At 44.5% G+C, this 13354-nt stretch overlaps 2 protein-coding genes across 3 annotated transcripts; one reads left to right on the top strand and one right to left on the bottom strand.

Moving 5' to 3' along the window:
* Nucleotides 1-106: 106 nt before the first annotated feature.
* Nucleotides 107-8623, top strand: LOC105560661 (activating signal cointegrator 1 complex subunit 3). The gene is made up of 12 exons (XM_012009957.1): nucleotides 107-463; nucleotides 908-1045; nucleotides 1114-1202; nucleotides 1448-1596; nucleotides 1696-1935; nucleotides 2016-6227; nucleotides 6302-6793; nucleotides 6904-7094; nucleotides 7160-7322; nucleotides 7467-7727; nucleotides 7825-8164; nucleotides 8251-8623. Exons 2-12 carry the CDS (start codon nucleotides 918-920, stop codon nucleotides 8337-8339), a joined length of 6354 nt encoding a protein of 2117 aa, XP_011865347.1. The 5' UTR covers nucleotides 107-463; nucleotides 908-917; the 3' UTR covers nucleotides 8340-8623.
* LOC105560662 (protein MEMO1) lies at nucleotides 8345-13069 on the bottom strand. Of its 2 annotated transcripts, none has more exons than XM_012009959.1 (8): nucleotides 12764-13069; nucleotides 12348-12467; nucleotides 12192-12260; nucleotides 11156-11268; nucleotides 10904-11015; nucleotides 10565-10784; nucleotides 10377-10481; nucleotides 8345-10285 (listed from the first exon to the last, which is right to left on the bottom strand). In XM_012009959.1, the coding sequence occupies exons 2-8, from the start codon at nucleotides 12455-12457 to the stop codon at nucleotides 10148-10150; spliced, it is 867 nt and encodes a 288-aa protein (XP_011865349.1). In that variant the 5' UTR covers nucleotides 12458-12467; nucleotides 12764-13069; the 3' UTR covers nucleotides 8345-10147. The 2 variants fall into 2 exon arrangements, with proteins under 2 accessions (XP_011865349.1, XP_011865348.1); XM_012009958.1 differs by having other exon boundaries at nucleotides 12348-12429.
* Between the last annotated feature and the right edge of the window lie 285 nt (nucleotides 13070-13354).

The following is a 13354-nucleotide window of genomic DNA, read 5'->3' as shown; positions in this document are numbered from 1 at the left end:
GGGTAGTGAAGCCGGAGACGTGGGACGAAAATTGCCAACCAAGATGGCTGCCGATCAATTTTCCCCTCACTTCTCTGGCTTCGACCCTCTCGCCCGCGAAAGCACCTCACGCTCTCTCCAGTTATTCCTACACCCATGGCCGAGTCAGTGTCGTCGCGCGAAACATCGTAGGGTGGAATATCTCTATCTCGTGCACACGCTGGAGAAATATGTGACTGGAGAAAATAAACGACTAGAGGAATAAACATGGCAGACTCGGGAGCCGTTGAAACGCGTGACAGTCGCGAAGATGCGATCGGAGCGTTCGGGGAATTCGGGGGAGGAGTTGTCGCGCTATCGCGGATACGCGACTGTCACGTGGCGAGGAACGGGCCCCTCCGCGTCGTTTCACTCGCGATTTCGATAGATCGTCACGCTTTCTCGCGTAATTTCAGTCAGTTCCAGTTAGCAAAGCTACTTTCCGGTATGTATCTCGTTCTTTGCGAAAGCGGACGCTTCCCAGGTGGGACACGTTCGTCGCCGTTGCCGCCAAGCGTGAAATCGCGGTTACGACTCGCGTTTACTTTCAGTTTCGGTCCTCGAAACACCCCGACGCTTTCTCGCAATTGTGTAACAATCGCTGTCGATACCAATATTTATGATTATTCCCGTTGGCCGCTGCAAAGTCCTCACTATGGCTGCGTTCGGGGAGACGCTATTAGCGCTGAAAACGTCAGTCTATCTTCGTCACTCACTGTACGTCGAACAAAGATAGAAGACGCTTTTAGCGCTGAAAGCGCGCTCCCCGAACGCACCTTATGTTACATCTTGATTCGTATCCGTTTCAAAGTGTATCGGCAAATGATCCGCAAAAAGCTATATTTCACGTAAGATGTAATGTGCCACTGACGTCGGATTTGATCGACAGGTAATACACGATGTCGAAATTACCACGTATCACTAGATCTCTGCGGATGTTTACGTCTCTGGAGCGCAGGGAAATACTTGACTTCGAGCCGAACGACTTGGCGAGAAAGAGGCAGGAGCGGACGAAGCAGTTGCAGAGGTAAACGGATGTTGAAGGTAACATTGAATCTCGATATAACTTTACGCATTTACGTATGTTGCAAGCAGTCTTGATTGGCACAATGTATGCAAAGGTGCATCCAAGAGTCTTCTGGCACATCTACAAGCGTTGAGAAATGTTGTGCAAAAAGCTTTTGGTGAGTAGCAAATAATTCGTATTTCGTTTGTCAGGCCCTGAGATTTTGTGGATCTCAACAACGGTTGATCCGATGAACTTCTAAGCGCGCCCAATCGAAAGCTTGGGTTGGATTTGCATAGTAAAAGTGTTTTTAGTTTTTTCCCCTACGTGCCTCATGAATGGAAATATTTCTAAAACGCTAATGCGCTAAAGCTTGAACCCTAAACGACATGTGATTTAAAAAATGCCAATTTTTCTCTCCAGCAAACGACTGCCCAGATGTTATTGACGAATTTACGGTGTATGTGTTGCGTTTGTTGATTGAAGACAAAAATTTGTCACGAAAGAAATATAATATGCTTGGCCAGAAGGTGGGAAGTTTAACGTATCAATGTGCAGAATCTATGATGCAGGTACATGACACGGTGTATTCTACTCTGTAATTCTAATTCTTGTCGCTCGACGCACGGTATTATATTACCATTTATTTTCTTACGTTTCCATATGTGTAGATAGTCACTAAAATTCAGAAGGAATGCTACGAAGAAGCTGTAGAATTGTTATCGGAATCCAAAGAGAATGCTCCAGATTCACGAGTCTTCGGCGCAGACATTCCTTATAATCGAGCTAGAGCCATATGGCCCGATACCTTTCTGCTTCACAATATGGTCACGGGAAAAACGAGCTTGAGTACTGATAACTTTACGATGGCGATACACGCGACGAAACCCTTAGTACAGAAGAAATCTGTAGTGAGTATCTCGCCGACTCTCGGAATATTTCAAGGAGAAAAACTTTTCCTCCAAACTTGTTTGATCTCTTAATCTTGTAGTTTGACAAAGCAACGTTCACAAAAGGAGTACGCGATTGCCTCAAAGAGGGTAGCAAGGGATTGTCGTATCAAGAGTTTGTGTCAGCAATAGTAGATACATTAAAAAAGAAGTCCGAAAATATACAAATGGAACTGGTTGACATGTTGAGTTGCGAACAGTTGGAATTTATCGAATACATTATCGAGCACGCAAAGACCATCGTATCGACGTATCCGTGCCAAAAAGTGGCCAAGAAACCACAGCCAGCTATGCAGGGGCCTATAATAAGCGGTCAGGTAACCGTACAATCCGCAACGGAAAAGCAATTGTACAAGCAAGTGCGTAAGGAGGAGAAGAGGCTGAACAAGGTGGCGAACAAGCGAGACGCCAAGTTGGAAGACGAGGAGGAGGAATTTGATTTGACCGAGCTGCAGATTATGAAGCGAGAGGCATTTAGAGCCACCTGTACCCCTCTATTTCCCAAGAGGAACGCTCTGGAGAGGGGAGCGCAGGAGAATTTCCCATTTGTGTTTGATTCTAATGCGAGCGCCAAACAAGCGAGCATTGTATCGGGGCAGAAGTTACTGTTGGCCGAAGATGTCAGAAGGGAGGACAGCGAGCTCGCGGAACAAGTACACATACCGATATCGAAGCAAGAGTCCATTGACGTCGACGTGGACGCCGTGTTGACGTCCTCCTTGGACGACATCGGTCAACTGGCCTTCAGTGGCGTAACGTCGTTGAATACGATTCAGAGTATAGTTTTCAACGCGGCGTACAATACGAACGAGAACCTACTCATTTGCGCGCCGACCGGGGCGGGCAAGACGAACGTGGCGATGCTCACTGTGGTGCATCAATTGAAGCAGAACATTCGAGACGGCCAGTTGGATACGAGTCAGTTCAAGATAATCTACGTCGCGCCCATGAAGGCCCTGGCGGCGGAAATGACCAGGAACTTTCACAAGAGACTCAGCCCTCTGGGCGTGTGCGTCCGCGAGCTGACCGGCGACATGCAGCTGACGAAACAAGAGATCCAGCAGACTCAGATGATAGTGACCACGCCAGAGAAGTGGGATGTCGTGACGAGGAAGGGTACCGGCGACATCTCCCTCACGAGTATCGTCAGACTGCTCATCATTGACGAGGTGCACTTGCTGCACGGAGACAGAGGACCCGTGGTGGAGGCGCTGGTCGCGAGAACCCTGCGTCAAGTGGAATCGTCGCAGAGCATGATCAGGATAGTCGGGCTGTCCGCGACGCTCCCGAATTACTTGGACGTCGCGCGATTTTTGCGCGTCAACCCGAACAAGGGATTATTCTACTTCGATCACCGCTTCCGGCCGGTGCCCCTCAGTCAGACCTTCATCGGCGTCAAGGCCGTCAAGCCGATGCAACAGATGGCCGACATGGACTTGGTGTGTTACAACAAGGTCGTGGAGATGGTGCGACAGGGCCACCAGGTCATGGTGTTTGTGCACGCGCGGAACGCCACCGTGAGGACCGCCAACACCCTGCGGGACCTCGCCTCGCGAAACGACACGCTCAAGTACTTTGTATCCGACGCGCAGGCGAAGCACGCGAGCAAGGCGTTCGCAAAGTCGCGCAACAAGTACCTCGGCGACTTATTCGAAAGTGGGCTGTCGGTGCATCACGCCGGCTTGCTGCGCTCCGACCGGAATCTGGTCGAGAAGTACTTCGCCGACGGTCTGATCAAAGTGCTGGTGTGCACCTCCACGCTGGCGTGGGGCGTGAACCTTCCCGCGCACGCGGTCATCATACGCGGGACCGAGATCTACGATTCGAAGCACGGCTCGTTCGTCGACCTAGGCATCCTGGACGTCCTGCAGATCTTCGGTCGCGCCGGCAGGCCGCAATTCGACAAGTCGGGACACGCGGTGATAATCACGTCGCACAGCAAGCTCTCTCACTACCTGTCGCTGCTGACGAATCAGATACCGATCGAGAGCAGCTTCATCACGTATCTGGCCGACAATCTCAATGCCGAGATAGCCCTGGGCACAATATCGAACGTGGCGGAGGCGGTCGAGTGGTTGAGCTACACCTACCTCTTTGTACGTATGAAACTCAACTTTCAGGCCTACGGCATGCTCTATCAGGATCTCGTCAACGATCCGAACCTCGAGAGGAAGCGCAAGGAGCTGGTGGACGTCGCCGCCAGGGCGCTGGACAAGGCGCGGATGATCAGATACGACGCGCGCACCGGTGATCTTAACGCGACCGATTTGGGACGTATCGCGAGCCACTATTACCTCAAGTACGACACGGTCGAGACCTTCAACGAGCTCCAGAAGCCCGTAATGACCGAGACGGAGATCCTGGCGATGATATCGCGCGCCCAGGAATTCGAGCAGCTCAAGGTACGAGACGACGAGATGAACGAGCTGGACGAGCTGATGCGAGACTGCGAACTCGAGCCGCTGGGCGGCGTGGAGAATGTCCACGGTAAGGTCAATATATTGCTGCAGACCTATCTGTCGAGGGGTCGGGTGAACACGGCCTCGTTGATATCCGACCAAGCGTACGTGACGCAGAACGCCGTGCGGATAGCCCGGGCGCTCTTCGAGATCATGCTCAGGCATAACGACGCGATAATGGCCGGACGGCTGCTGCATATGGCTAAGATGTTCGAGGCGCAACAGTGGAGCTTCCTGACGCCGCTGCGCCAATTCGATTGCCTCTACATGGAGGTGATCGACAAGATCGAGGCGCGGAACCTCGAGGTCTATCGCTTGCGGGAGATGGACGTGAGGGAGATTGGCAATATTTTGCGGGACCAGCGAGCGGCGACGCTGGTGAAGAAGTGTTGCGAGCAGTTGCCCGAGCTGGACGTCGAATACAGCTTGCAGCCTATTACGCGCACCATCCTGAGGATACGCCTGAAACTGATCCCGCGATTCCGCTGGGACGACAAGGTTCACGGGAAGACGTCGCAGGCCTTCTGGATATGGATCGAGGATCCGGAACACAACTTTATCTATCATCACGAGTATTTCATACTGAGCAAGAGGGCGGTCTGTCAGCATCTCGAGCAAGAGCTCGTCGTCACCATACCGTTGTCCGACGAGTCGTTGCCGACGCAATATCTGGTGAAAGTCACGAGCGACCGTTGGCTCGGCTGCGAGACCACGTTTCCGTTGACCTTCCGCGATCTCATTCTCCCGGAGACCCATCCTCCGCACACCAATCTTCAGAAATTGCAGCCGTTGCCGATCACCGCTCTCCACGATCCGGAGCTGGAGAGCCTGTACAATTTCTCCCACTTCAACCCGATACAGTCGCAGATCTTCCACTGTCTCTATCACACGGACAACAATGTTCTCCTCGGCGCTCCGACCGGCTCGGGGAAAACTATCGCGGCGGAGGTCGCCATGTTTCGCGTTTTCAAGCAGCATCCGAACGATTGGAAGGTCGTTTACATAGCGCCCCTGAAAGCTCTGGTGAGGGAGCGCATGAATGACTGGAAGATACGACTGGAGGAGCGGCTGGGTAAGAGGGTGGTGGAGCTCACCGGAGACGTGTCGCCTGACATAAAGATGATTGCCGGCGCGAGCGTGATCGTCACGACGCCCGAGAAGTGGGATGGTATTAGTCGGAGCTGGCAGACGCGAAGCTACGTGAAGAAAGTGGCGCTCATAGTGATCGACGAGATTCACCTGTTGGGCGAGGACCGCGGGCCGGTGCTCGAGGTCATAGTCTCCCGTACCAATTTCATATCCTCGCACACGCACAACAAGGTCAGAGTCGTCGGGCTTTCGACCGCGCTGGCCAACGCGCAGGACCTGGCCAATTGGCTCGGTATCAAAGAGATGGGTCTCTACAATTTCCGGCCGTCCGTCAGACCCGTGCCGCTCGAGGTCCACATCAGCGGATTTCCTGGCAAGCACTATTGCCCCCGGATGGCGACCATGAACAGACCAACCTTCCAGGCGATTAGACAACACGCGCCCAGCAGTCCCTCTCTCGTATTTGTATCCTCTCGCAGGCAGACGCGCTTGACCGCCCTAGATCTCATCGCCTATCTCGCGGCCGAGGACAATCCCAAGCAGTGGCTACACATGCCGGAGGAAGAGATGAACGGCATTCTCGACAATATCAATGACTCGAACCTAAAGCTCACGCTCGCTTTTGGAATTGGCCTGCATCACGCCGGTCTTCAAGAGAGAGACAGGAGAACCGTCGAGGAGCTGTTTGTCAATAATAAGATACAGGTACACACTGCGTAATCAACGTTACACGTTACACGAATGACATTGCATTAATCGATTTACGATCTTACGAATAGGTACTAATCACTACGGCCACCTTGGCCTGGGGTGTCAATTTCCCCGCTCATCTAGTAGTGATTAAGGGCACGGAATATTACGACGGTAAGCTGAAACGTTACGTAGATATGCCGATAACAGACGTTCTTCAAATGATGGGTCGCGCCGGCAGACCGCAGTTCGATAATTCCGGTGTAGCGGTCGTGCTGGTGCACGATTTGAAGAAGAACTTTTACAAGAAATTTTTATACGAACCGTTCCCCGTGGAATCGAGCTTGATGGCTGTATTACCCGAGCATATCAATGCCGAGATCGTTGCTGGCACCATCAAGAACAAACAAGAGTTTCTCGATTACTTAACGTGGACGTATTATTTTCGAAGATTGATGAAAAATCCAAAATATTACGATCTCGACGTCTTGGAGCCTTGCTTTATCAACGAGTATCTCTCGAGATTGGTGGAGACCACCGTGAAGTCGTTAATGGATTCACATTGTGTCGATTACGACGAGGTACTACGATGCGATCATAAGTCCAGTGCAGAGTAGCACGTGTAATAGCTTGCGATAGACGTGGCAAGTGACGCTTTGGTATGACTATAACTTTTATTGTTTTTTATTAGGACGAGCAGACTCTAGTTTCGTTGCCGATGGGTAAGATAGCGTCATTCTATTATCTGTCGCACAACACGATGTTTATGTTTACACAATCGCTCAGGGAGAACTTGACGTTGGATCAGTGCTTGCGTGTGCTCTGCGATTCGCACGAGTACAACGAGTTACCTGTGCGACATAACGAGGATCTGTTAAATGAGTAAGTCTCGTCAAGTCTTGCCCGCTTCTTTCTCATTGTTTTCTACACGCTCGAATGTTTGATAGGGAACTAGCGAAACTGTGTCGTCACTCCGTGAATCAATATGATTCTCCGCATACAAAAGCGTCTCTCTTGCTGCAAGCGCATTTCTCAAGACTGCCATTACCTTGCACCGATTATATCACCGATCTGAAATCAGTGCTCGATCAAGCAATTCGAATAATACAGGTATAATAAATAAGTAAATACGTAAATTCGATCTCTAATCGAACTAACTAATCGTAAGATATAGGAGGCCTCTTATACGTATTATTTATTTTCATTATAATTTTCTTATTGTAACGCGATAAACTGACAGGAGAGATGTTTTAGGCAATGATCGACACAGTCGCGGAACGTGGATGGCTAACGAGTACATTAAGGATAATGCAACTGCTTCAAATGATCGTGCAAGCACGATGGATCGATGAATCTGCAATTACAACGTTACCGCATATAAGGAAGGAAGATTTGCACTTGTTTTCATCGTTATCGATGGCTCTTCCAATGTTGTGTTCTATTACATGTGACAATTACAACAAACTCGCAAAGATTTTGCGTAGAGCAGAATATCGAATAGACCAAATAAAGGAGGTAATAGAGAACTGGAACTCGCTAACATTCGTTATCTATACGTTTATAAGAGACGTTGAATTTATATTAAAAAACAATCAAAACGTTCATTTTCTAGATACATCAAGTAATTAAAAACATGCCGATAATATCTGTTGATTTAACATTGGAGAGTTCTTGGAACGTTGAGACGAGAACAACGTTGGAGCTGGATGGCGACGATTCCGTAGCTGTTCGACGAAATGAAGAATATACATTAACTATTGGCTTGAAAAGAACGAACTATTCTAAAACTTTAAAAGCCCACTGTCCAATGTTTTTGAAAGGAAAGGACGAAAGTTGGTTCTTGCTAGTAGGCGATATTCAAAATAGAGAATTATGGGCTCTAAAAAGGGTGTCTGGTATAAATAGTCAGCAGAAATATCATCAATTGCAATTTACTACACCTGACAAGCTGGGTAAACCTATTACTTGTTTGTAATCAACGCGTCTCGTATCTCCACGAGTTTTCTTGAAATAAAAATTGGCATTTGATTTATTTTAGGGCCGACAAAGTTAACGTTCTACCTAATTTCTGACTGCTATATGGGATTGGATCAACAGTACAGTATTTGTCTAGATGTAACATGTTAAATATTTAACAGTAACCAAAACATCTAAGACTGAAGAAACAAGAGGTGATATTGTATTCAATTATCGCAAATCTTTCTATATCGTTAATACAGGGATTATAAGAAAAGAAGAAAGTTTACGAAACTGTTAAAAGAAATATATATATACATGAACATATATATATATTGAAATGAACGAGATGAGATTTGCCGTAATTGTATACAGAGATATATAGATTGCAAGTTGTGTACAGAAACTTTGTATATTTTTCTTCACATAATTTTATTACACGTCTATGAAATATATATGTATGGATTATATATATTTTTTTCATACAAATATAAACCTTATTACCTCGGTATATAAAGATAGAAAAAGCAACACGTGCAGGATCAGCTGTACGATTTCGCACATTTTTGTCACAAACGAGTCGTCTTACTGCGAAATGAATCTGTAGCAGTACGTGTACCATTCGTTTTAATTAATGTTTTAGCGAGATAGGATTCAATATTACTTATACTCTCGAGAAATATATCATATTTGATGCACAAGTTTATAATATATACGTACATACGTATATGTACGTATATATATATAAAGAAAAAGAAATGTTAAATTAAAATTATGTATATATGTAGGTTATATAGACTGACCCCTTTTCAAACTTACATCGTGTTACAGTAATATAATATTTAGCTTATTCGGTTTACTTCCCCTCCCTCCCCTCTATGCTTAGGTAACAATAGATTATAGAATAGGAAGGATATGAGATCGTTCCATTGCTTTGTATGAAAAGAAAGAAAAAGGAAACCATATATATATACGTGTAACATGTGTTTTAAATTCTAAGTCCAAAATTCTCGTATTGATATATTGATTACAATACAGATTGTTCATACTAGGGGCACAGAAGAGATGTTACATGATAATGACGAGTCTAATAGTGCATTTAATTTCAATTTAATTTAATTCAAATCACAGTAAGACACTGGAAATAACACAAGTAATCTTTATTTGGTAGCCTTACTCTTCTGTATGAAATACAAAAACAAATACTATTTTTACTTTTTTATATATATATAAATAAAGGTAATACGCGTCATTTTAGACATTCATTATATACATACGTATAAAATGTTCAAGATACGAGTATTACCTTTATCACAGCATATATTTTCGTATTTAATTCGAGTTTATATTAATCTATGCCAACCTAAAAGCATAAAAAATTATACAATTTTGAACACAAACATAAAAAATATAAATTTAGATACACAAGTTAACAATTTAAATATATTGTAAATTTGAATGTTACTTGATAATGTCAATGATATTCTCTTCTTTGCCAATAGTTTGAAATCTGCTTTCTTGAAAGTGCACATGAAACATACTTTGCTATTAATTCTAAAATAGTTTTATTGAGAATCAAAGCAAAGAAATATTTAAGCTCCTTCCCATATTGAAATCTGGAAGTACTGAATATCTCTTGTAAGTAATAAACCGAAATGCATTTATGCAAAAGGTATGGTATTTCGGTAATGGTACATCTCTATCTGTTATTGTATTGTAGCGCAAGAATCAACAGAAGAAAGAATTCGCCCTAGCACCTGCCGCGCCAATAGTGGAAATAATATTAAAAGTTGCAGCGGTTAAATTGAGTTATTTCCCTTTGCATTATAAAATCTCAACGTTCAGCCTAATCTTGCTTAATAATTTATAGAACTTTACTGTCACGTATTACTGTTATTAAACATCGTTCCACTTTAAGAAAGTGTTTACACTCAGACTGGCCAATGACCATATACTTGAATCATATATTTGTAGTTTTATCACTCGAGAACTAAGGAAGCACTAGCATAACTGACAGAACTGTCATTCATATTGTTACATTGACTACTTTGAGCATATTTCAAAAATTTCAGATTCATCCTTTGACCATTCGTATTTCCTTTAAGACTGTGAATTGCCTGTAAAGATAAAATACAACATTATTCTTATCCAAGAGAATTGGACTCTATAACGTTTGTCTAATGCGCCTTTGAAATGTTCTCGTATTACCTGCAATAAAACGCCAATTGGATGCCGGCCGCATATAGTATTACCATATTTCTTAAGATATTCGGTGAACATTGGGGGATTTAAAGTCTCTATAATGTCCATGCCCTAATTTAATAAACCAATACACAAACGGATAAGACGGATAGAATATGTCCACCATGTTCTCACACAAAGATTCAAGAGCATACCATTTTATCGAGATTTTGGATAGATCTGTGTATAGGCCCACACGATCTATCGTAGTAAGTATAGCGAAAACGTTGTCCCCAGTGACAGAAATCTGAAGAAATGACGAACAATGTTTGCGGATCAGCCATATAGGGTGCTAACAGTCTCCCGTAAAGCGCCTCTCTTTCCGGACTCAAAGATCCCACCAAAATTGGGATTATGGTAAACGAGTCCTTGAATCTGTACATGTGTGAAACACGCAATCAAGTAGCCATTTTCCATTATCATTCGCGCATAGTAAATATACTACGATTTCCGAGATTATATAGGTGGGAACTGACGATCCGATCTAGACGTACCCTTCCATAACTTTAGCGATAAACGGCAACTGCATTTCAATGCTATGCTCCTCTTCGTCTGTGTTCAGATCCATGCATTCAAAATGACCAGTTTCTTCGAGTTCTCTTCTCACTGTCGAACACACGTGCGTCTTAGTGAATTTGACCGGAGGATCAGCCACGAGTTGAGGATTTTTTTTTTAACAGGAAAATACATTATGGTAATGCGGTACAGTACAGGGGAGGGCAGTAACGAGATCTACGTATAAGCACCTTGTTGATCAATGTGCAGATCGTATAACGGTGTTCGGTAAATGGAAGCCGAAGATAGGGCACAACCTGGTAATCTCACATGATGAGAAGGCCCTAGAATAAATATCCTACGGCTGCATAACAGCACGTTGCACGGTTCATTTGACTGAGAAATTTGAAAAATTACAAACTAAACTATATATTATAAAGGCTACTTTATGTGATGAAAATTTACATTGACTCGATCGAACGATTGACAATTGTTATATCTGAATAGACTCATAACTAGAGGTATGACATTTTGATGTTACTTTCTGGCATCTTTTGCGTTTGGTTTTTCCAGATTTTTGCATTATTTTGATAATGGTTTTGATAATGTCGTGGCCAGAGGTGGGCAGGGCTTGACGACTTAATGTTTTGATAGTACAATTTACGACATTTATTAAGGCTAAACGTACAATATGTTAAAAATGTAACAAAACATAACATATTAAAAGCAAATTACTGAAATTACATATTATTTTCAGGCTGTAAAAGCAGAAACCTGTTTGAAAAAGAGTCTTAGGCATAAATCTCTTTGGTTTAGCCCCAAAACGGAACAAAAAGAACTGAATGGCAACGTTTCACAATCTCTTAGCAAAGTTATTGATATCAAAGTAACAAGAAAAAGGTATTAATCCCTCAAGTACAATATTTACTTGCGGCTGCAGAGTTGATTTTGAACAATTTTCAACCCCTTTCCCTCTGATACAAATGATACAACATTGACGTTAAAAGAAAAAGGAAAATTGCGATTTTTGACGGTACTTGGATACCACTTTGCGTTTTAAAAACGCGTTAAAACGAAGTTGGCGACTCCAGAATGTAAAGAAATGACATTAAAGACGTTCCTAGGGCATCTTGCGTACAAAGGTAACATGAAAATGTCACGCCTCTACTTGCAACGGTTACAACATATTGCAATCGATGATGTACAAACAACTGTTGTCTCTGTGCAGACTGCAACTAAAACGCTTACGTATCGATAAAACGGCAAGATAACATAATTCACACTTACACGACTACGGGGCTAATTTGTCGGTAAGCGAAACCAGCACACGCCCCGCAATAGCTGTAGCCCGCGTGCCTGTGAAATTGTACACAACGTTGTTTTTAACGGTTTACACATCTCGAAGGGACTTGGCACATTATATTGAATTGAACGATTACTAACGGGGCGATGATCGCTCTTGCGGGTCCATGGGACAAGTCGGCCGCACTCAACCAACCTTCCAACTGTTTACTCAATTCCGAACCTGTGGCACGTGCGATTTTGTCATACATCACGTTGTGACTTTGACAATATACAATTTGTATTACACATTATTACATAAATTACACACGTGCACGTGATACAGCGTGCGCGGCGAAATTGGAGGAGAGTACAAAGTTTACGTTGCAATTTCGCTCGAGCCTTTTACACAGGTAAATAGACAGAGTGCAATTGATATTCATATTACGTTACCGATTTCTATACAATCAACTGATGAATCGAGCGATCGAAGGGTCGCGATTGAAAATGTTTAGAAAAGCGAGCGACGAGCGCGAGACGAAATGGAGTAAAAGGGAGTAAAATGCAGTGTCTCTTACCGATGTCCGAGTACCAACTACCAGCGTGAGAGGCTCTCCTAATTAATGCCATTTTCGGGCCGAGCGCGTTGTTTCGCTTCGCCTTCTCGCGTCTCGTACGTATCGTGGCCTCGCGCTCGACTTGATCCAGCACTCGATCCAGCGTGAGAGCCTCGGCGAGATCACAAGGAAGTTATATTTTAATCGGGTGTAAAATGTTTATAAAACGTTATCACAAATCCTTGGCTACTGGTCTCTCCATAGATTATTCAGCGATTGTACATAGACTCTAGACCAGCGGTGCTAAGGTCGATATGCTCCTCCGGCCTACTCCGGTCTCGGCTGAAACAAAGAGCGCAACATGGCTGATTTGCAATCTGTGTCAGAGCCGGGAGCGATTCTATTGGCCGGCTACGGCCATCAAATCAATGCCTGCGTCCAACAGAAGTTAGCGCTTGCTAAGCGCTTTGCGTTCATTGGATTATACTTTCAGATCTGTGCTGAAATAGAGCTATTCTTCTAGATCTATCCAATCAGCATAAAGCGCTTATTAAGAGCTAACTTCTGGAGAACACAGCCATTGAGCGTCACTCAACAGTTGTACCTGCTGAA

This window comes from Vollenhovia emeryi, unplaced genomic scaffold, assembly GCF_000949405.1.
Source record: "Vollenhovia emeryi isolate VEMERY1.0 unplaced genomic scaffold, V.emery_V1.0 DF939225.1, whole genome shotgun sequence".
Classification (NCBI taxonomy): Eukaryota; Metazoa; Arthropoda; class Insecta; order Hymenoptera; family Formicidae; genus Vollenhovia; species Vollenhovia emeryi.
Note: the sequence above shows the minus strand (reverse complement) of the source record. Positions and strands in the feature narration are given on the sequence as shown.